Source organism: Palaemon carinicauda, chromosome 4 (assembly GCF_036898095.1).
Source record: "Palaemon carinicauda isolate YSFRI2023 chromosome 4, ASM3689809v2, whole genome shotgun sequence".
Classification (NCBI taxonomy): Eukaryota; Metazoa; Arthropoda; class Malacostraca; order Decapoda; family Palaemonidae; genus Palaemon; species Palaemon carinicauda.
In genome coordinates, this window is record NC_090728.1 from 166,014,767 (window position 1) to 166,038,843 (window position 24,077).

At 38.1% G+C, this 24,077-nt stretch overlaps 2 protein-coding genes across 4 annotated transcripts in view; both read left to right on the top strand.

Annotated features, from left to right (window-relative positions):
• Ssl1 (general transcription factor IIH subunit 2 Ssl1) overlaps positions 1–7,498 on the top strand; it is a 35,120-nt gene extending 27,622 nt beyond the window's left edge. Inside the window, exons 6-8 of the mRNA XM_068372672.1 lie at positions 1,047–1,187; positions 1,926–2,034; positions 6,355–7,498. Of these exons, the coding sequence (XP_068228773.1) occupies positions 1,047–1,187; positions 1,926–2,034; positions 6,355–6,480 (376 nt within the window). The 3' untranslated portion in view covers positions 6,481–7,498. The remainder of the gene's footprint in view (positions 1–1,046; positions 1,188–1,925; positions 2,035–6,354) is intronic.
• Positions 7,499–14,617: 7,119 nt separating this feature from the next.
• Positions 14,618–24,077, top strand: part of Fgop2 (Fibroblast growth factor receptor 1 oncogene partner 2) — a 42,449-nt gene continuing 32,989 nt past the window's right edge. For 2 of the 3 annotated variants that reach the window (XM_068371474.1, XM_068371476.1), the window contains exon 1: positions 14,618–14,755. In XM_068371474.1, coding sequence (XP_068227575.1) covers positions 14,749–14,755 — 7 coding nt within the window. In that variant the 5' untranslated portion in view covers positions 14,618–14,748. Of the gene's footprint in view, positions 14,756–23,775; positions 23,815–24,077 lie in introns of all 3 variants that reach the window. The other variant, XM_068371475.1, reaches the window with a different exon arrangement.

Sequence of the window (24,077 nt, forward strand, 5' to 3'; positions counted from 1 at the left end):
AGAATGCTTGGTCAGACTTTATCAGATTGTTAATACGAGAAGCTCATTCACATCTGAGTGAGGAAGACCGAACTTTGCTTAAGGTGAAGACGCACGAAGTTAGAGCTGTAACAACTTCCGTGGCCTTTAAGCAAAATATATTTCTGCAAAGTATAATGGACGCAACCTATTGGAGAAGCAAGTCAGTGTTCGCGTCATTTTACTTGAAAGATGTCCAGTCTCTTTACAAGAACTGCTACACACTGGGACCATTCGTAGCAGCGAGTGCAGTAGTGGGTGAGGGCTCAACCACTACAATTCCCTAATTCCTTATCCTTTTAATCTGTCTCTTGAAGTGTTGTTTTTTTATGGGTTGTCCGGAAGGCTAAGAAGCCTTTCGCATCCTGGTTGATTTGGCGGGTGGTCAAAGTCATTTCTTGAGAGCGCCTAGATTAGGGGTTTGATGAGGTCCTGTTGTATGGGTTGCAACCCTTGATACTTCAGATCCTAGGGGTCGATCAGCATCCTAAGAGGATCGCGAGGCTCCGTAAGGAAGACGTACTTAAAAGGCAGAGTAATTGTTCAAGTCGACTTCCTTACCAGGTACCTATTTATTTTGTTTTTGTTATTTTGATAACTTCTAAAATGAAATAAAAAACTCTTAGCTCATAAAAGTGTAAACATATATTACTGGTCTCTACCCACCATCCTGGGTGTGAATCAGATATATATTCACCGGCTAAGTTAAATATTGAAAAATGTTATTTTGATTATAAAATAAATTTTTGAATATACTTACCCGGTGAATATAAATTAAATGACCCTCCCTTCCTCCCCAATAGAGACGCAGTGGGACGAGGAGAAAATTGAGTCTTTGTTTACATGAGAGCTAGGTATCTGGTCGACAGATGGCGCTGTTGGGCACACCCGCAACCTGTGTAGCGATCGCTGGCGAGTTTTTCCGTAGAGTTGTCTGTCGAGCAACAGAGTTGCAGCTATATATTCACAGGGTAAGTATATTCAAAAATTTATTTTATAATCAAAATAACATTTTTTGTTTTTTTTAGCCATTTAGATGAACTTCCAGCCCTTAACACTAGGGGATATTACTGCCCCCAGTGCACAGCTAAGTATTGCGATCTTCCAGCAGAGTGCAGAGTTTGTGGCCTCATGCTGGTGACTGCTCCTCATCTTGCACGGTCATATAGGTGGGTCATGTTAATTTTACTTGAAATTGTTTAATATGTAATAGCTTAATAATCTTAGTTCTTTACATAATGTATCTACTTGCATCATGTACAGTAATTGTAGTTAGTAATGTATGAGTTATTAGAAAAATTAAATAAAATTCTACATGGCACTTTTTCTTTGGCACACTGGTCATTACTGAAAATTCCATGAAGTCTCTTGTTGCCCCTAGCTGTATTTTATTTATGCCTATCACTTTATATTTGTCCACTTTATTTTCTTCCCACAAGCTGTCTAATTTTGTTCTGCTCCAGTTTTACCCTTGCATTTAAAGCATTTTGGTTGGGGTCTATCATAGGAGCATCTATTGAAATGGAGATCAGAGGTTTGGTTACACTTATAATAGAGGATCAGAGGTCTGGTTACATTTATAATTACAGTAGAGTTATACGATGTTTATACAGTATGTGCATGAATTTTTTTCTCTGTAACAATGTAACTAAAGTCAAACTTTAAAGATCTGGACTATTCATAGATGATAGGGGGTCACATCTTTGCAATTTTTTTGTAGTACGGTAGCCTGTTATATAATTATAAGACATACACTATCATTTAGCACTGAATTATTAGGATGATAAAACGTACATAGAAGTACTGTACGTAGAAGAGTTGTATCTAACAATATTGTGTATTAGCTTCACTGTTTTGTTATGAATAATTTTCACTGTTAATGGTTATTTTTCTCATTTTGTTTTCAGACACTTGTTCCCTTTGAAGCATTTCATAGAAGAACCATCTCAAAATATTTCTGCAACAAATTGTTATGGTTGTGTAAAGCCATTCACAGACAGTTCTGCTGACAAGAATGTAAGCATATTTTTATAAATCCTTTATTGTAATATTGTATTGTTATTTATTTGGGGTTTAAGGTGAATGTCATGATGGTTTTTCTTATTTTACCACTACAATTATAAGCAGTATTATGTGCAGTTACAGTTAACACTTTGACGCTTATGCCCTTACAAAAGTCGGGGTGAGGTACAGCGCATATGGCCTTCGCCGAAAAATTACGTTCGCGAACAAAAGTTTTTTTAAATTGGTGCGTCCAAATTATAACAGACTAAGGCTTCTGGTTTGTTGCAATATTTTGGCAAAAGATTGCACTTTGTACTAATGTTAAAGAAAACATAACTTGAAAACAAAAGTATAATGAAAAATGCATGTTGAACGTGAAATTTTTTAATAAATTTTAAATATATTTTTTTAGAAATTCATGAAAAATACGGTAATTATGTTTGATGATTTTTTCTAATACGCAAATTGTGTAGAATTGTAAATCTTTCATCCTGATGCAACCACATTTCTATAGATGTATTAGTAAGTGAGGTGTAAATGAATATGAAATAGCTTATTTTTTAGCGAAAATTTTAGATTTTCTGACCTAATTATGTTGATGTTTATCATTGTTATGACGTAACAAATAAAGATAAGGAAAAGTTAAAGATATAATTGTAAAGAAAACAATAGAAAATAGATGTATTATTGGAAAAATATGGAGGAATTACCATTAGAGTAAGTTTTGCATATTTGTTGTAGGTGTGTTTACAATAATATTTTTTTATATAGAAGTGTTAATACCTTTATATTGTATTAGATATCATATAAAAGTACAAAGAATGGCCTTTCTAATCATGTACACACAAACCCGCCCAGAAAATTTTTTTTACTAGAGCGTAAATTGGCTTATCAAAATAAAGAGCAAAGCTATAAAGCGTCCACTTGAGGAATAAAGCATATAGAAAATAGTTTTTTCCCCATAGATAAAAAAAAAATACACTATCAGAGTTCTTACAATGACTGTGCATGCCAGCAAATGCAAAATGAAATATATATATATATATATATATATATATATATATACTGTATATATATATATATATATATATATATATATATATATATATATATATATATATATATATATATATAGATAGATAGATAGATAGATAGAGAGATAGAGACAGATACATACATACATGCATGCATACATACATACACACATACACACACCAAGGCCCTTCTCCCAATTTTGGGGGGTAGCCGACATCGAACAAATGAAACAAAAAAGGGGACCTCTCCTCTCTACGTTCCTCCCAGCCTGACAAGGGACCCAACCGAGTTCGGCTGGTACTGCTAGGGTGCCATAGCCCACCCTCCCCCGTTATCCACCACAGCTGAAGCTTCATAACGCTGAATCCCCTAGTCATCCAAGGCACCGGAGGAAGCAGCAGGGCGTACCGGAACTGCGTCACAATCGCTCGCCATTCATTCCTATTTCTAGCACGCTCTCTAGCCTCTCTCACATCTATCCTCCTATCACCCAGAGCTTTCTTCACTCTATCCATCCACCCAAACCTTGGCCTTCCTCTTGTACTTCTTCCATCAACTCTTGCATTCATCACCTTCTATAGCAGACAGCCATTTTCCATTCTCTCAACATGGCCAAACCACCTCAACACATTCATATCCACTCTAGCTGCTAACTCATTTCTTACACCCGTTCTTACCCTCACTACTTCGTTCCTAACCCTATCTACGCGAGATACACCAGCCATACTCCTTAGACACTTCTTCTCAAACACATTCAATTTCTGTCTCTCCGTCACTTTCATTCCTCACAACTCCGATACATACATCACAGTTGGTACAATCACTTTCTCATACAGAACTCTCTTTACATTCATGCCCAACCCTCAATTTTTTACTACTCCCTTAACTGCCCCCAACACTTTGCATCCTTCATTCACTCGCTGACGTACATCTGCATCCACTCCACCATTTGCTGCAACAACAGACCCCAAGTACTTAAACTGATCCACCTCCTCAAGTAACTCTCCATTCAACATGACATTCAACCACGCACCACCTTCCCTTCCCGTACATCTTATAACCTTACTCTTACCCACATTAACTCTCAACTTCCTTCTCTCACACACCCTTCCAAATTCTGTCACTAATCAGCCAAGCTTCTCTTCCTCGTCTGCAACCAGTACAGTATCATCCGCAAACAACAATTGATTTACCTTCCATTCATGGTCATTCTCGTCTACCAGTTTCAATCCTCGTCCAAGCACTCGAGCATTCACCTCTCTCATCACTCCATCAACATACAAGTTAAACAACCACAGCGACATCACACATCCCTGTCTCAGCCCCACTCACACCGGAAACCAATTGCTCACTTAATTTCCTATCCTAACACATGCTTTACTACCATTATAGAAACTTTTCACTGCTTGCAACAACCTTCCACCAACTCCATATAACCTCATCACATTCCACATTGCTTCCTAATAATAAGGGCTATAAACCAACTGTATGAAAACTATGATATCCTAAAACATATTGGTGCTGATGTAATATTCATTAGGAAGATATTTTGAATAATAAAATTATATAAACAACACTATGTGTGCATACTTGCAATACAGTAGCGTGACCTTGAGATTAGCTGATGTTTATTAAAAGTAAAGCAAAAGTAGTTGTTGATGATTGAAATTCTCCCGAAATTGATAAATAGAATACAAACATGCTTCAGTAAACCTCAATTAAACACAATAATGTCTAATGAAATATGAAGGCTTAGTAATAAACTAAAATTTAAATACTGTATGGTTATAGAAAGAGAGAGACATATTCGTATGATAACTAATAATAATGGCTATAAACAAACTACAGTATATGAAAACTATGATACCCTGTAACATACTGACGTTGATGTAATAATAATCATGAATATATTTCAAATAAATTAAGAAATTACAGTATATACCCCATTCGTATGTGTGTATTATCTCGATATGGTAGCGGGCCCTTCAGATCAGTATCACAGCTGATCACATGAAGTTGGTAATTGCTGATTATTAAAACATTTCTGAAATTGGAGAATACTGTAGAATACAATAATTCTTTAATAGAGCTTATGATATTCTGTGGAACAAGAAAATTAAATAATGATATACAGCAAGGAAATATTGATGAAATATGATTGCTAAATCATGACGCAGTGTAATAAATCTACGGAAACTTCACTTTCTGAGTTCGACATATGTCCAGATCGGCTTATGGCGCATCTCTTGGTCGTAAGTCGACAACTACCTGTATGTGTATTTATGAACGTGTGGAATGCATGAAGTTATTTTCCTTTATTTCTTATGAGAAATTTTTGGGGGGTTTACAAGCTTCCTCCTGAAATGGATCATACTCCTATACTGAGGTACCACTGTATTGGTCTCAATATACTGATGGGACTTTATTTTTGAAAATACTTGTTTTATGCAATGAGAGCAAAATTCTTTTAAAGATTGGTGCAGTGTGTTTTTTTATTGTGAAAAAAGAAGTTTTCTGGGCTCGACCTGTGTTGCTCCGTGAAATGCTCCTCTAGCACCATTTCTAAGTCATAGTTATTGCTGAATGTACCAGAGAAAAAAGAGATGCATGGAATGCCAAAGATAAACCTAGCTCGCTCACTCACTGAGTGTCGGTATAGAGAACTGGGGCGTGATTGAACCACGACCATAGATCCCTCACCAATTAGACCTCTCCTTCATCAACATCCCCCTCCACCCCTACATCTCCCCACCCCTTATCTTCATTCCTCCTCAGCACTTATCCCTTATTTGAAATCCAATGATGGTGATTTTTATATTTTCTTTTATGTTTCCAATGATAAATATGTACAAAATAATAGATTACCATTTATTATTTGTCACTCGTAATCTACCATGAGAGTTAGTGTATGATTGTTGCTCCATTGTTTGAAATGGATGAAAATTCCCATATATGTCACTTCCAAAAAGCAAATTTTGAGGATTACCCTAGAAGGGAAACTAGAATTTTCATTGTGTAAATGCGTGGGCTGAAAAAATCTCAAAATACCGCTTTTCCTACTAAAATGACTGATATTGGAGCTAAAACAATTGCTATTCAGACTGAAGTTAAAATAATGAAGCAGCAGATGAGTTCAAGAAATGGATTGTCTAATTCAGGCCTAGATGAACTTCAACCAGAACAAAATTTTTGTCATTTTATGGAAATCAAATTACTCTGCAAATATTGTAATTTAGAATAAGGTTTATATGGAATTACAGTATAATATTGGTCATGGTTTTTTTTTTTCTTTTGCAGGTATATATTTGTGGAACCTGTAAGCAGGTGTTTTGCTTCAACTGTGACATCTTCCTCCATGAGACTTTACACAGCTGTCCAGGCTGTGCTTCCAATCCTTCAATTTCACAATATCATTCATCTTGAAATATTGAAGATGGGTGCCTATGTTTATTCTGTTTTTATATTTTTATTGGTAACTTTTATTTTTTTTCTATTGGGGGAGAGAATGCTGTACCACTTAAACATAGTACAGTACAGTATGTCATAATTTAGATTTAAAGCAAGCATAGAACTTCATGTTGGTTTTACCATTATGGGAGAGGTATGTGAGCTCTAATATGATATTTTGGAAATACTAGATAACTAAGGAATGACATGTTTGGTAGATTCCCCTTATTGTAAATTTTGTTGTACTAACAGTGCTGTAATACTTGTGCAAATACTGAATATGTTGGATATAATATTCAATTCCTTGTAATGTTAACTCATTTATGAAAATAACATGAGGTGTCACTGATCAGCAGCCACCAATCCCTTTCACCTTCCAGTTCCTTTGAAACAAAAAGTTCTGTATGATTTTGTGTGGTGGTTGAGAGATGACAGGATAAAGGCATCGTTCTTTCCTCAAAACCAGATTTTTGTTGAAATGGGCCAAAATGTTCATGGAAATTATACAAGTTGCTTGATTCAGAATAATTAATGACAGGAAAAGAGGGTGCTCATTAAAAATTTATTTATATACTGTAGTTGCATATGTATTTTTATTTATGTTATTGAATTGTATATTACAGTATTCAGCAGGAGGTACAGTATTATGTTACAGTACACTAATGACATTTTTTGTTGTCACATAAATTTCTGACATTTTCTAATTTCTTTGATTTTTGAAATTTTTTAGCTTGGGAAGTTTTAGTGTTGAACGTTATGATGTAATGAAGCTGTATTTGATCTTAAAATCATTGAATTTTACACGTCTCGCCTCTATCCCTCATTTTTGTTATTTTCTGTTAGGAATTTTATATAAGAATTTGAAAAACACATGTACTGTGTGTGAAGTAATGAAAAAATATCTTTTTAGGATGAAAATATTACTTTTGATGTTAAATGCTAGCCTACCTCTTAATGTGATATGTGTTGGTATTAAACATATTTTCGTAACCTTTTTAATTTTTCATTTCTTTTTAAGTGAATTGTGAGAATGAAGTGCTTTATCATGTGCGAGTCCATTACTGTAGGTAAATTATTGCAATAATCAAATGCTGTTACATTGGAAATTGCAAATTACAATAAGTCTGCCATGTCATTATGCATCACTGAACCAGTTTCTTAACAACCAACTTAGTTTAGTTTGAAATCTAACAGGCTTATAATTATTTGTTGAAGGTGGAGACATCAAGGACCATCATACCTATATTCATTATGCAGTGCGTCTGGTTAAATTCACCCAGGCCTTTCTTTCCTTCTTCCCCCCATGCAGTTTCTCTTTCCCATGTAAAATTAATAATGAAACCATCATGGAACTGAAAATGGTTCCTCACCTGTGGGATTTGAGTGACCAGTGTAGAAGAGGAAAGAGAATTACAGTATGCATAAATATAGAAGAAGCAATTAACAAGGACAAAGAAAAAGTACCTTTGGCTTTTTATCAAACATTTCTTGCAGAGATGATAGAAAGGCTGCCTTTAATTTGGATGAAAGGTGTCCTGCCGAAAGCAAGGATTTACTGGGCTGATTTTCAACAAAAGAAAACTTCAAGGTCACTGTTCCCTGTCTGAAAGCCTATGGTTACTTGTGAGGAGAGTGACACACCCATTTTAGCTGGGCCAGTAACTTTTTATTTGCTCATAATTCCCCCCCCCCTTTTTTTTTTTTTTTAACTTCAAAGGCCTTTGGATTGTTTTGACACATTTTAACATCAGTTAGCTCTATTTACTATATCAAACATTCTGTTGTGTAGGACATATCCCCTTAAGATTTTTTAAGAGCTCCATGCTTACAGTACCTACAATCAGCTTGGTGTCTTAAACAATCAGATTCTCACTTTCTGTCCCATGAATTACTAAGCTCTTTTATGACACACACAAGAGAGATGTCATCTTTACTGAATGTTCTCTGTACACTTTGAGACTCACCATTATGGCAGGAATGGGGTTCTTTCTTTGCACTATGTTGCATGTCATAAAATTGCTCTAAAACCTACCACTTCATGTGAAGATATTCAGCATGTCAGAACATTATGTGGTCAGTGTAAGTGAGAATGCACTATTTTACAGAATTTAATATTGGTAAGGTTAGTTTCTACCAAGGACCTAAAGTATACTGTATAGTAATTACAACTACAGTATTCTGCTCTTGTTTCATTAGACAGTACTGTTGGAAATACTGGTTTTCTCAATTGCAAAAACATTTCAATGTATCATGTGACGGAGAAATTATGGTAAGGACCTGTAGGGGGTTAATGCCGTCAGCGGACGTTTTATCCGTTTGATTTACCTTCATCTCCGCTTTCTTTCTTCCACCTTGCTGTCCAACCTCTTTTAACCTTCACCTCATAATGCCACTACATTGTTTTCCTTCCATTTATACTAGAGCAATGAATGGCCTTGCAGGCCCCATCAACGGACCAAATTCATAAATCCAGTAGAAAATTAATGTCAATTAAAAATGTTTGTTGTTTTTATAGGATGGAGAAGCATCGACAATGCACATTCAAACACCGTAATTGAAATTCTGGATCAATAGAAAAGTAATAGTTTATATGCCCTACACAAACAACATTGAGGACCATTTTAGAAAATTGTTATCAAATATCCAGTAGAATAGCTGAAGGAATTTCTATTACACTGGGAAGCCTCATAAAGATACAAGGACTCCAGAGCTGTCGTTTTAATGCAAAGGGATGTTTAATGTCGCCTATATTTACTCTGACTATATTGAAGAATAACTAATGAGGATGTTTGATGTGGCTTGCTAAATATATCATTAGTTTGTTTCACTATTTTACTATAAATCGGCTATCATACCAATATAGTTCCCTTTTACATAATATCCATGCAAATTCAAGACACCGATAATAGAGATTTGAGTGAGTTATTTATTTCTATTTTTAGTACAGGATATGGAGCTGCTAACCTGAAACTGGACTATTTAGTTTCTTAATGTTTTTTTTTATTCATCTTGGATAATATTGAAAACTCAAATCTTGAATGGATATGGAAATAAAATCTTATTTTGAATTTCTGAAATAATGAGATTTGAAGGTAATGTGCAGACCTAAAACCAATGATATCATGACAGCTACATTTTAAACGTGTAGAAAACAAATTCCAGCCCAGTATCAGATAGTCCATGAGTACAAACAGTATATAGCCTAACCTACTAGTGGCATGCTTGTTCATGGAAATGATTTGGCACATTATATGGTCCTTCATTTTTCCTTTATAGACAGAAGGATTCCTATCCTCTTCAAGTTTCTGGTTCTCACACAATATAATACTATGAATGTGGTTGATTGTTTCTATTGAGTTTTCTGGCATCCTGACATCAAAGGTCATTGATGTGGATATGTAATTGTGGGTACACTACAAGAAGTGTAGGTGCAAAGCACAGCATTCTACTGAAAATTCATCATCATTATTTACCTCTTACACAGATAGCATGGGTTTTTTAAATTTATTTCTAAATAACAATGCCATCCTTGAATATAGGGCAACTTATCAATACCCTTAATCTTTGATATCTTCCTCTCATCATCATCCTTATCATTACTGTTATTATTATTATTATTACTATTATTATTATTGTTTTAGCCAAGCCTTCTTGTTCACTTATAGATTATCTACTTTAATGTGGGCTATTCTTTCCATTGTCATCATTTACATAGCCAGTTAATGTTTCACTCATGATAGTAGATCAAACAACAATGATTCTGTTACCACTCCTTTAAAACACATCCCTATCATAACCCTCTATGCAAGTTCCTAATCATTAATAAACTGTGCAGCTGTCATTAAATGACAGAGGTAAGCTTCCACACTCCATTAATGTATGACAGTCATGAATAAAGTATACTACGTGCCATAAGTTTCTAGGCTATCATAGACTTACTATACTGTAATGCCAGTCTAGTCTATATCTTTACTAATTCTAAGGTGTTCATAAGTGCCCAATAACTTTCTTAGATGCATAAAAATGTTTATTAAAGTAATGCCAAAATGAAACGTTTGAGCTATATAAGCAATTAACACTAATTCTTGAATAAGGTCTACAGTTGTGTAGTATTGGTAGCTATACTATCACGTGGCTTTCATACTTTCAAATGTTGAGTCACAAATACTTTTCAATATCAAATTCAGTCTGCCTTAAAAATGAAGAGCCAACCAGTGCATTATAGCAAGATCTCTCTCTCTCTCTCTCTCTCTCTCTCTCTCTCTCTCTCTCTCTCTCTCTCTCTCTCTCTCTCTCTCTCTCTCTCTCTCTATATATATATATATATATATATATATATATATATACATATATATATATATATATATATATATATATATATATATATATATATATATATATATATATATATATATATATATATATATATATATATAAAATCATCATCATTTCTTTCTACGCCTATTGACACATAGGGCCTCGATTAGATTTTTCCACTTATCTCTATCTTGAGCTTTTAAATCAATACTTCATTATTCATCATCTCCTACTTCACGCTTCATATTCCTCAGCCATGTAGGCCTGGGTCTTCCAATTCTTTTAGTGCCTTGTGGAGCCCAGTTGAAAGTTTGGAGAACTAATCTCTCTTGGGGAATGTGAAGAGCATGCCCAAACCCTCTCCATCTACACCTCACCATGATGTTATCCACATATGGCACTTGATTAATCTCTTATAATTTCATTTCTAATCCTGTCTTGCCATTTAACTCTCAATATTCTTCTGCGGGCTTTGTTCTCAAATCTTCAAAATCTGTTGGAGATTGTTTCATCGTCATGCCACGACTCATTTCCATACAGTAATATCAATCTCAGTAAACTGATATATAGCCTGATTTTTATATGTAATTTCAGCCAGTTTGACTTCCAAATTTTACTTAACCTAGCCATTGTCTGATTTCGTTCTTTCAATCTTTCATTAAACTCAAATGCTAAAGATCCTTTATTAGATATTATAGTTCCTAAATATTTAAATGATTCCACCTTATTAATTCATTCTCGTTCCGATGATATTTCATCTTCTATTGCCTATTCCATTCTCATCATCTCTGTCTTTCTTCAATTTATCTTGAGTGCAATCTTCTGTGATATTTCATGCATTTTGTTAAGCAAGTTTTGCAAGTCCTGTGGTGTTCTGTTAATAAGGACAGTGTCATCAGCATACTCTAGGTCAGCTAATTTTCTGTTACTAATCCTTCTCCACCATCCAAAACTGTTCTATGCATTACAAAATCCATGAGGAGGATAAACAACATAGATGCCAACACATTCCCTTGGAGTACTCCACTGTTTACGGGAAATTCATTTGATAGGACTCCACTAACATTAACTTTGCACTTGCTGTGCTCATAAAGACTTAATCAAATATACATATTTAAGAGGAACTCCATGATAATGCAGAACTCTCCACAAAATTGGCGAGTGCACACTATCAAAGGCTTTTCATAGTCCACAAATGCCATCTAAAGGTGATTTCTATATTATACACATTGCTGTACCACATGTTCAAATGAAAATTTGGTCAGTACAACTTCTACCTATTCTAAATGCTGCTTTTCATTTCTCGACTTTTCTTTAATCTTTCTCTCTAGTCTTTAGAATGAACATAACAACTGGCGTAAGTGTGATGCCTCTGTAATTTTTGCATTCGTCAGATTTTTTTTTTTTTTTTTTTGCCCATTTTTACCAACACTCCTAGCTCCCATTCACCAGGTTTTGCCTCTTCACGCCACATTCTACAAAATAATCTTGTAAGTATTCTAGTAGTCACTTTTTTTTCGGCCAATATCACCCCAGCAGTTATTCCATCGTATCCAGGGGCTTTCCATCTCTCTAGTTTTTTAATGATGGCTTCGACTTGAAACACTTTGAATTCATTCAAGAGCACATCAACGTCTTGCTCAGCTTCAGGTATATCAATCAAATTTTTCCCTTCATACCTCCTATTCATAATCTCACTAAAGTGTTCCATCCAACGTTGCCTTTCCTCATATTCTGTAGTTATAACAGATCCATCTCTCTTGTTAATGGGTTTATGCTTTTTTGCCCCAGAAGAAATTTCATTTATAATATATAAGGACATGTTTAAGGCCTTTCTGCTGTACAATAAAAGTGGCTGCATATATATATATATATATATATACATATATATATATATATATATATATATATATATATATATATATATATATATATATATATATATATATATATATAGAGAGAGAGAGAGAGAGAGAGAGAGAGAGAGAGAGATGAGAGAGAGAGAAGAGAGAGAGAGAGAGAGAGAGAGAGAGAGCGAGGTTATAAGTGTGTTTACGTGTATAGCCTATACACAAGTAGTACACAAAAGCAACAAAATATATATTATGTAATGAGTACATTAATAAAAAACAAACGAGATTGAGAGTCTAAGGCCTTGTTCTTGCAGTAGAATAGAAGTTGCTGCCCCCCCCCCCCTCTCTCTCTCTCTCTCTCTCTCCTCTCTCTCTCTCTCTCTCTCTCTCTCTCTCTCTCTCTCTCTCTCTCTCTCTCTCTCTTTATGCTATAAGTCTGTATACATTTGTAGACTATACATAAATATTAGGCTACACAAAAGCTACATAATATTAATCATGTAAAGAGTGCATTCATAAAAACAAACGAAAATGAGAATAGCTTGGACCAAAAGAAAAAAAAAACATTAAAATCGAATAATCCCGATTTAAAAAAAAAATTATTCAAGCAATAAGATTGTGTCAATAGGCGTACGAGGAGATAATGGTGATGATTAGCTAAAGGCCTACTTATGTTCTTTCTGAATCATTTAAGGAGCCGTCAGCATTTTAAAATTTTTACAGAAAATTAAATTTGGAGTTTGTAAAGAAAAATATGACCACAGTAAGAGAAAACCTCAATAATTTCTGTTTTTCAATATATCGCCATTATCTCACAAATCAACTATTTTAAGATAAAATATTAAGTGTAAAAGTAGGTGGATGGCTGTCCTATAATTTTCTAGTTTCATCCTCTAGCAATGACATTGAAATCTAGGTATACAATGCCTAAACCTCTTGATCATGATTCAAACAATTTTCCTGTTTCTTTTCTTACATCCCATTTTTTCTATATTGCAAATTGCAATCAATTTCTATATACCCTATTCTTTATTTGCTTCTGATACAAGCTGTTGTTACCTTATTTTATTCTAGATGTTAAAGATTTTTTTTCCCATTTTCCATAGCCGTTTTTAATATTGTTTTGGTCTCAATTGAGCCATATATTTTTGTAGAAATGTCCTACTGTATACAGTCTGTTCAATAGATGCAACGCCTACTACTCTTGCGAGCTGCATAGCCTTGTCTGGCCAAAAAGGACAAGCAGTGTAACAAACGAACGAACAACTAAGTCTTAGCTTAAGCACTTTCGTAATGTATACACGTCACAATTATTTTTTTCTTTTTTTGTTTTCTTTGGTACGGCCATGTCGATGAAGGTGTATGGACTTTTTGAAAATACTTTTTTTTTTTTATAAAAGAGATATATAAGACACTATGCTGCTTTGTACTAGCTTGCTATTATTGACGAGTTCTTTGCACCGTAGGTGAATGAACCAATTTGAGCCCAAAAAAAAAAAGAAGAAAAAAAGTCATGTTTAGGGATCCTTGCCAATGATTATCCGCCGTGTTTTTATTTGTTTTGGGGCAATCTAGAACAAAGAATCTACCGTATAAAGTAAGTTCCAAAGTAGGTATTGCTGCTTAAAAGTGTTAGCTGATAACTTATTTTACTGAAATATCACATATAAAAGCAATATTGTATCAAACCATGAAATATTATTTGCAATTTTATCATTAAAGAACTCTATCATGCTATAAAATAATCAGGAAAAGGCCAATGAACGGCATCTTTCCCTACAAATGGTTCGCACTATGATCATATCATGATAATTATATATTTCTTAAATTAATACATATTAATTATAGAGATATGATTATAATATGTACATGATCATATGTAATTAACTGAAACTGTTGTATTTGCTTATAATATTCATAAGTAAAAGAAACATTATTCGGAAGTGACCTTTATCATATACAGGGACAGTGGAATGTTTGTATTTGCAGACATCTTGTTTGTGTTGATAATATTGTGAATTTGATCTGTTTTTGGCATGATATTGTAATACGTTTGAATTGTGAATAGTTCCAGATGCATGGTAAGGCTAACAGAAAGTCCGTATTGAATAATTTAAGTAATATTAATGGGTATTAATCAATGCTTCCATGAGCACTTGTTCACTCTACGGATGGTCTGCCGTAGGAGCAAGGTTGCTAATCAAAGTTGAAGTTAACCTTGACTGATTATCTTCATTTGTAAGTTGGGGACCAAGATTTTGGTTCTTTGATACGATAATATGAGTTGGGTTTAAGAAAAGTCTTGATTAATTTAAATGCAACTCTAATCTAGCCCTGCCTTGCCTATTCTTCCGTAGACAGGATACCCTTTTGGCAGTGTACATCGGGCAGGGTATGGTAAGGACAGATTAACTTTAGAAAGCCAGTCTAACATATTTTCTGATCCTGACTGACAAAGAGAGCCAAGCTTTGGTCTTTTAAAGGGTTTGACAATTTGAGAAGGATCTTCTGGTATATTTTATCCTAATGCCAGCTATGGATAGACCTTCGACTATTATTGCACGTAGCCTGGCGTTAGCTATGGGATTTTGGTCGTGGAACAGTCAGGCCTTTGGTTTAGTATTTCAGGAAAGTTGTAGATCGGCTGACAGGGGTTAGCACAGGCATAGAAAATGGAAATTCTGTGAGTGGATGTTGATTATATTGCATTTGAAATTTAGTAAAAACATCCTAAAATTTACATACCCTAACCTAAAAGATCCCAAGCCGGGGTGTATGTATGATAGCGGACACCTGTATGTATGATAGCGCCCACCTGTATGTAAGATGAAGACTTGAGTAACTGTAAGGCCCCCCCCCCCCCCCTCCGTAGGTGAGTAGGTAAGGACACGGCTTGTAGGTTAGGGGTAAAGTTTAGTTTTAGTTAGTGTCCATATTTTATGCTCACTGGAGGAACTGGCCGCTGATATACAAAGGCTCCCCCAAACCAAACCATATCTAACCAACCCACCCATATGCTAATCTATTAAAGAAATTATATGATGTACCCAATCTGCTGAAAACTACCTGGGAAGTCCAATCCAATTTACTAAATCAAAGAGACATGTCCTAACCAAAGGTGCCCCCTCGCAATCTTTCTTTTGGCATCATGTTGTAAATGATGATTAATGATCCCCTGTGATCTCCCAGTTACCTGCATTAGTACTATTTAGTGGGTGCGTTTTGCCATTGTTTAAAATTCCCCAATATGAGAGCTTTTTTATGCCCGAATTTAATTTAGCATAAGAATTAACAAAATAGTCCTAACTGTAGAAAATTGAATGATAGTACTTACCAGATTAGTTGCCATAGGCACACAAAAATGTATGATTTGGGGTTATTTATGATTTAGTTGATGTAGAGGTAGGGAATTTAGTTAGAGGTCATTAGGAGGAATTAAAGGTTTTTGTAATCTTTAACCAGCCGACGAAAGCATTCGTAAGACTACAGTAAGCATGTACTAGCCTCACAATGAAAGTAATAATTTGGAGGTGTGTTTTAGTGGAATTATCCAGATCCCAGTGACCCACAATGTGTGGAGAATTGCAGTATTTTCTCCGGTGACTATCTCCGAAATTTTCATGGTCAATTTCACACGTCTATTATGTCAAATTTTAGCTGTCTAGCCTTCAATTAGTATCACATTATGGATAAACATACAATTGGTATTAACCTATTGATAGATAGAAAAATATAAATTATTATGAGAACCTTTGGATCAAGTTCCAGTTAAGTACTAAGGCTGCATTTGAAAGCATCGAGACCAAGTTGACTATACATTTTGTTCTGTAGATGGAATGTATAGTGTCAAATGGTCACTAGAATTCTGCACTTATACAGTACTATGATATATGTAATTCATGTAGTAGAATTTATGTTCATCTATTGCTCTTATTCTGTGAACAAGGCTAATTTTTCAATATTAATCTTACCCGATAATCATGTAGCTGTCAACTCTGTTGCCGACAGAAATCTACGGTCGGGATACGCCAGCGATCGCTATACAGGTGGGGGTGAACACCACAGCGCCATCTGTGGTCAGTTACTCCAGTACTTCTTGTCAACACCACCTCAATTTTTCCTCTGTCGTGCCTCCGGCTAGACCTACATGGATACGCTGTTGATTCTGGAGTTATTGCTCACGATTTGGTGATGTATTTGCTCTAGAGTTTAGCTTCGCTATTCAGGAAGCTATATCATTAGCTTAGCAAGTTTTTGGAATTAATTTGATTTAATTTTTGATTTAATTTTGGTACGAAGAGAGTATGAACTCTCTTTCACTTTTAAATGGCCGACCCTTCCCTTAGACGGAAGTGTTGGTGTCGAAGAGAGTATAGACTCTCTTAATTTTGCTTAACAAGGTTCTAGATTTATTTTATATCTCTCCGCCTTTTATAGGCCTCTTTGATTAACTTCCTTTTATTATAAACTTATTAAAATTAATTTTTATATTTGTTTATATTCGACCTTCCTAATAGTAGGCGGTCTTTTCTTGGAACCGAAGTTAATTAACATTGAGCCCGTCATTTCGTTTTTACCTGTTAACATATTATGCTATTTTAATGTTTTTGAAAGAATTTCTTTGATAGTCTTGTACTGTTTTCAAAGTTGAACTAACGTTTTGTTTTGTCTCTGCAGTTGTTGACGTTCAGAACGTTCAACTTGCGCTCTATCGTTACGATAGAGAGAGAGTCTATCACGGTGTCACGTTGCAGTAAGAGTAAACCGATTCTAGCGTTTTGTTCATTCTTTCTTAGCTTAAATGGTTTTAATTCTAATAAAGGAACTTTTTATTTGGGAAACCTTTCAGTTTTTTTCCTTTAACAATAATATGTTTTAACGATATATATAATTGGGCTCTTCTCTCAGGTGCTAAGTCAAGAGAGAGAGAGAGAGAGATAGAGACGGAGGGAGAGAGAGAGGAGGATAAACGTTTCGTTCAAGCGGGTAACGTTGTTATCGTTTTTGCTCTTCTCCCTAGTCTCTTTAGGGAAGAAGGTAAACGTTTCTAGAGTTTTATTCTTGTTTTCAGGCTTTATGCGGTGAGAGATTTTAAACGTAGTTTATTTGATCTAGTGTTTAGTCTCTTTTCCAGCCACTGAATTATTTATCTTTCATTATGTTTTTCTGTTACATTGTAATACTGTTTTCGCAATTACTAACTTTTAATGAAGGATAGAATTGCGTGTTTCAGGTACAAACCACTTAAAGTTTCGAGTTCAGTGAAATAAGTGCAAACAGAAAATCAAAAGTGATAAAGTGATAAGCGCAAAGTGTTACAGTGTTGTGTTCGAGGGTTCGTCTGTTCGTGCCAGTTGTTCGCCTAGTCTGGGACCTCTTACAAGCTCCCAAGCCCAGGGGAGAAGTAATGTCGAAGGACTTATGGGTTCAGCAGGCCTTGATCGACGAACAGACGTTTCCCTCCGTGGTTTCGGGTGTAACCAACTCACGTAGCCGACGTGATCACCCCACCCACACAAAGACGAGAGAGCCCATTTATTCCTCGTCTGCGGAAGAGGTTTCTCGCAGAAACCATGGACCAAATCTTGCAGCTTTTAAGTGCAAGTCGGTCCCTTCCGCGCAAGTCCAACTCCTAGGTGGTGCCATTAGCACTGGGTCAGTTCGGACTTGCTGCAGTACGACAACTGCACACCTCCCAGAGAGGCAAGGTGGTATCGCAACAGACAGTAACTCCGTCTGTTGCCGCACCAGCTGTTTTAGACCCTCAGTTTCAACGGACAGTAGCTCCGTTTGTTGTTGTCTTTCTTAAACTCTAGTGGTCTATGCTGCTGACAATGCAGTCTCAGCTTGCGGTGTTGATGCAGGAGTTTCAGGCAGAGAAGGTTAACACACCTCCTCCTGCGAGCGCTCCTCCACCTCTACGCAGTCCAGCCTGCCAGACGTATGATGTTGAGGTTCCTCAAGCTACCTCCATGCGTGAGCTGCCGCATTGGGAGTTGCCAGATACCAGCTCTGTGCAGCAACCTCCACTTTCCTTGAGGCAGGAGCCTCTTGCCACGCGGCAACCTCCTCAACACTTGAGGCAGGAGCCTTATGCTTTGCAGCAACCTCCTCTACCCTTGAGGTAGGAGCCTCATGCGTTGCGACTACCTCCTCCATCCTCGAGGCAGCAACCTCTTGCGGTGCGACAACCTCCACCATCCTCGAGGCAGCAACCTCAACTCCACCTCTGCGCAGTCCACCCTGCCAGACGTATGATGTTGAGGTTCCTCAACCTACCTCCACGCGTGAGCTGCCGCATTGGGAGTAGCCAGATACCAGCTCTGTGCAGCAACCTCTTGCGTTGCGGCAACCTCCACCATCCTTGAGGCAGCAACCTCAACTCTTGCGGCAGCCACCTCCACTCTTGAGGCAAGAACCTCAACTCTTGAGGCAAGAGCCTCAACTCTTGAGGAACCTCATGCTATGAGGCAGCCGCCTCAACGCATGCAGCAACCGCATTCTTCACAGCATGAGCCTCTCTCTGCGCAGCTACCTCCTCAATCCTCCTCAAACCATGAGGCAGGAGCCTCATGCTATGCGGCATCCTCCTCAACCCATGAGGCAGGAGCCTCATGCTATGCGACATCCTCCTCTACCCATGAGGCAGCCTCATGCTTATGAGGAGCCTCATGCTATGCGGCATCCTCCTCAAACCATGAGGCAGGAGCCTCATGCTATGCGGCAACCGCCTCAACCCATGAGGCAGGAGCCTCATACTATGCGGCATCCTCCTCAACGCATGCGGCATAAGCCTCGTCCCTTGCAGCTTGAGCCTCATCCCATGCAGCATGAGTCTCATACCATGCAGCATGAGCCTCATCCCATGCAGCATGAGCCTCATCCCATGCAGCATAAGCCGCACGCCATGCAACATGCTCTGCTTACCTTACAGCATGCTCTACATACAGCATGCTCTGCATACCTTACCGCATGCTTCTCAGTCACACATCTTTGGTTGTTGCCAACTCACTAGACTGTCAAGCAGTTTCATAACGTTGCCTTCTAGTCTGCTGCTTTTGCACCAGTGAAACCCTCACTGAGAGAACTTAGCTTTTCTCGGATATGGTTCCTGTAGATGAGAAAGTGCTATTCTCCCTCCTTCTGATTTTCCCTTGAGGACTCTGTCATTTGGAGAGGAGCCTTTAGCTGCTTAGCCTCCTATGGACTTTTATTTAAGCATAGCATGCTTCCAGGGAGGGTAATGGTTCCACTTCAGTCGCTAACCCCGTCTGTTACCACACCTGCTCCCATAGACCTTGAGATGTGTTGCAAGACATGCAGTCCAAGCTTAGTCCTTGTTAGAGGATTTTTTGTTTACGGAGTCAGTGTGTCACTGGGAAGACGTTCAACAACCAGCAGAAGTGACTTGTTGTGACGCAGTGCGGCAACCTCAGCAACCCGATAAGGAGTTGTCTGTACGACCCAGACAGTCTAGACAGCTTCGGGTTGTCACTGTACTTCCTCGCTTCCCCATGGTTGACAGTTCACAGACTGTGCAGCAGTACCATGATCTTGTGTCCGGCTCCGTCAGACGACTAGCTTTTAAGAGCTCCCACAAGTCGTCGCTGTCTGGAGATTCTCAGATGGACTATGGATCTGACCAAGGAACTGGGCCTCCTGGTCAATTTTGAGGAGTCCCAGCTCGTCCCATCCCAGACCATTGTCTAACTGGGTATGGATCTTCAGAGTCGAGCTTTTCGGGCTTTTCCGTCGGCCCCAAAGATATACTAAGCCCTAGATTGCATCCAGAGCATGCTGAGAAGGAACCAATGCTCAGTCAGGTAGTGGATGAGTCTAACAGGGACACTTTCATCGCTGGCCCTGTACATCGAGTTAGGGAGACCCCACCTCCCCCCCTTCAGTATCATCTAGCGGCTCACTGGATAAAGGACATGACGCTAGAGACGATCTCAGTTCCTGTTTCCGAAGAGAGGAGGTCTACTCTCACGTGGTGAAAGAACAGCTTTCTTCTCAAGGAAGTCTACCTTTGGCTGTTCAGAAACCCGACCGCCGTCTCTTCTCTGACGCATCAGACACGGGCTGGGGTGCGACTTTGGACGGACAGGAATGCTCGGGAACATGGAATCAGGAGCTAAGGACACTTCACATCTATTGCAAGGAGCTGTTGGCGGTTCATCTGGCCTTGATAAACTTCAAGTCCCTCCAGCTTAACAAGGTGGTGGAGGTGGACTCAGCTTAACAAGGTGGTGGAGGTGGACTCTGACAACACCACAGCCTTGGCTTACATCTCCAAGGAGGGAGGGACTCATTCGTGGAAGTTGTTCTAGATCGCAAGGGACCTCCTCATCTGGTTAAAAGATCGAAAGCTCACGCTGGTAACGAGGTTCATTCAGGGCGATATGAATGTCATGGCAGATCGCCTTAGCCGGAAGGGTCAGGTCATCCCCACAGAGTGGACCCTTCACAAGAATGTTTGCAGCAGACTTTGGGCCCTGTGGGGTCAGCCAACCATAGATCTGTTCGCTACCTCGATAACCTAGAGGCTCCCGTTGTATTGTTCTCCGATTCCAGACCCAGCAGCAGTTCACGTGGATGCTTTTCTGCTGGATTGGTCCCATCTCAACCTGTATGCATTCCCGCCGTTCAAGATTGTCAACAGGGTACTTCAGAAGTTCGCCTCTCGCAAAGGGGACACGGCTGACGTTGGTTGGCTCCGCTCTGGCCCGCGAGAGAATGGTTCATAGAGGTACTGCAATGGCTGGTCGACATTCCCAGGACTCTTCCTCTAGGAGTGGACCTTCTACGTCTACCTCACGTAAAGAAGGTACATCCAAACCTCCACGCTCTTCGTCTGACTGCCTTCAGACTTTCGAAAGACTCTCAAGAGCTAGGGGCTTTTCGAAGGAGGCAGCCAGAGCGATTGCCAGAGCAAGGAGGACATCCACTCTCAGAGTCTATCAGTCTAAAGGGGAAGTCTTCCGAAGCTGGTACAAGGCCAATGCAGTTTCCTCATCCAGTACCACTGTAACCCAGATTGCTGACTTCCTGTTACATCTAAGGAACGTAAGATCCCTTTCAGCTCCTACGATTAAGGGTTACAGAAGTATGTTGGCAGCGGTTTTTCCGCCACAGAGGCTTGGATCTTTCCACCAACAAAGATCTACAGGACCTCCTTAGGTCTTTTAAGACCTCAAAGGAACGTCGGTTGTCCACTCCAGGCTGGAATCTAGACGTGGTCCTAAGGTTCCTTATGTCATCAAGATTTGAACCTCTCCAATCAGCCTCTTTTAAGGACCTCACATTAAAAACTCTTTTCCTCGTGTGCTTGACAACAGCTAAAAGAGTAAGTGAGATCCACGCCTTCAGCAGGAACATAGTTTTCACATCTGAAACGGCTACATGTTCCTTGCAGCTCGGTTTTTTGCTAAAACGAGCTTCCTTCACGTCCTTGGCCTAAGTCGTTCGAGATCCCAAGCCTGTCCAACTTGGTGGGGGACGAACTGGAGAGAGTACTTTGCCCAGTTAGAGCTCTTAGGTACTATCTAAAAAGGTCATAACCTTTACGAGGACAATCAGAAGCCTTATGGTGTGCTATCAAGAAGCCTTCTCTTCCAAGGTCTAAGAACTCAGTTTCTTACCTATTCAGGCTCCTGATTAGGGAAGCACATTCTCATCTGAAGGAAGAAGACCTTGCTTTGCTGAAGGTAAGGACACATGAAGTGAGAGCTGTGGCTACTTCAGTGGCCCTCAAACAGAACCGTTCTCTGCAGAGTGTTATGGATGCAACCTATTGGAGAAGCAAGTCAGTGTTCGCATCATTCTATCTCAAAGATGTCCAGTCTCTTTACGAGAACTGCTACACCCTGGGACCATTCGTAGCAACGAATGCAGTAGTAGGCGGGGGCTCAGCCACTACATTCCCATAATCCCATAACCTTTTTAACCTTTCTCTTGAATACTTTTTATGGGTTGTACGGTCGGCTAAGAAGCCTTCCACATCCTTGTTGATTTGGCGGGTGGTCAATTCTTTCTTGAGAAGCGCCGAGGTTAAAGGTTGTGATGAGGTCCTTTAGTATGGGTTGCAGCCCTTTATACTTCAGCACCTAAGAGTCGTTCAGCATCCTAAGAGGACCGCTACGCTCAGTAAGAAAGACGTACTTAATAAAGGCAGAGTAATGGTTCAAGTCGTCTTCCTTACCAGGTACTTATTTATTTTATGTTATTTTTGAATAACTAATAAAATAAAATACGGGATACTTAGCTTCTTGGTTAACATGTATGCTGGTCTCCACCCACCACCCTGGGTGTGAATCAGCTACATGATTATCGGGTAAGATTAATATTGAAAAATGTTATTTTCATTAGTAAAATAAATTTTTGAATATACTTACCCGATAATCATGATTTAATTGACCCACCCTTCCTCCCCATAGAGAACCAGTGGACCGAGGAAAAAATTGAGGTGGTGTTGACAAGAAGTACTGGAGTACCTGACCACAGATGGCGCTGTGGTGTTCACCCCCACCTGTATAGCGATCGCTGGCGTATCCCGACCGTAGATTTCTGTCGGCAACAGAGTTGACAGCTACATGATTATCGGGTAAGTATATTCAAAAATTTATTTTACTAATGAAAATAACATTTTTTTTACATTCCTAACTCAGCAGGTGTTATATACTATTTGAGTAAGAAAAAAGGAATTCATTGCATATAAATGTTTCCGTAGCTTGATAAGGTAGCTAGCATATTTGCAGTTTGGACTTAGACATAGTTGAATGTGTAGTAGTTAAATAATTTCCCAGATTTAAAGAACAGAATTGGAAATTGATATACCGTACGTATATTGTACTGTTGTATATGCATTCCATTCTGTTACAGTATCATTCAGTGGAAATGCGCCTAATCAGGTTTGCCTAGATGTTTTAAGGTTTGAACATTCTTGCCTTACTAGTTGCATTGCAGTACTAAAAGTTTATTCGTGTTTGTTGCTTATTATGTCAAAATGACCATGATTGTAATGCTTATTGATTGCAGACTGATTTTTAACATTGAAAGTAGTAATATTTCTCTTTCTTCATTATTGCATGCTTGCTCGTAGTCGGAGTCAGCTGCCCGACTTACCTTCATATGAGTTAGAGTGAGTTAAAATGAATTATTAACTTGCTGTGCTTTACTTTCATGTCTTTAAGGGTTACAGCACTTATTCTTATCCTGGAATGATTACAGCACTGCACTTGATGGCTGGATTAGTATTACATTACTATATTAATTTTTAGAAAGAATATGGTGCTTTATGTAACTGTGGAAGAACTTTTAATGATACTGTATGTCAGACATTAGACTTTTTCTCTTGAAACATGCAATTTGTTTTAAATTTTTGATGCAATTAAAAGAATAAGA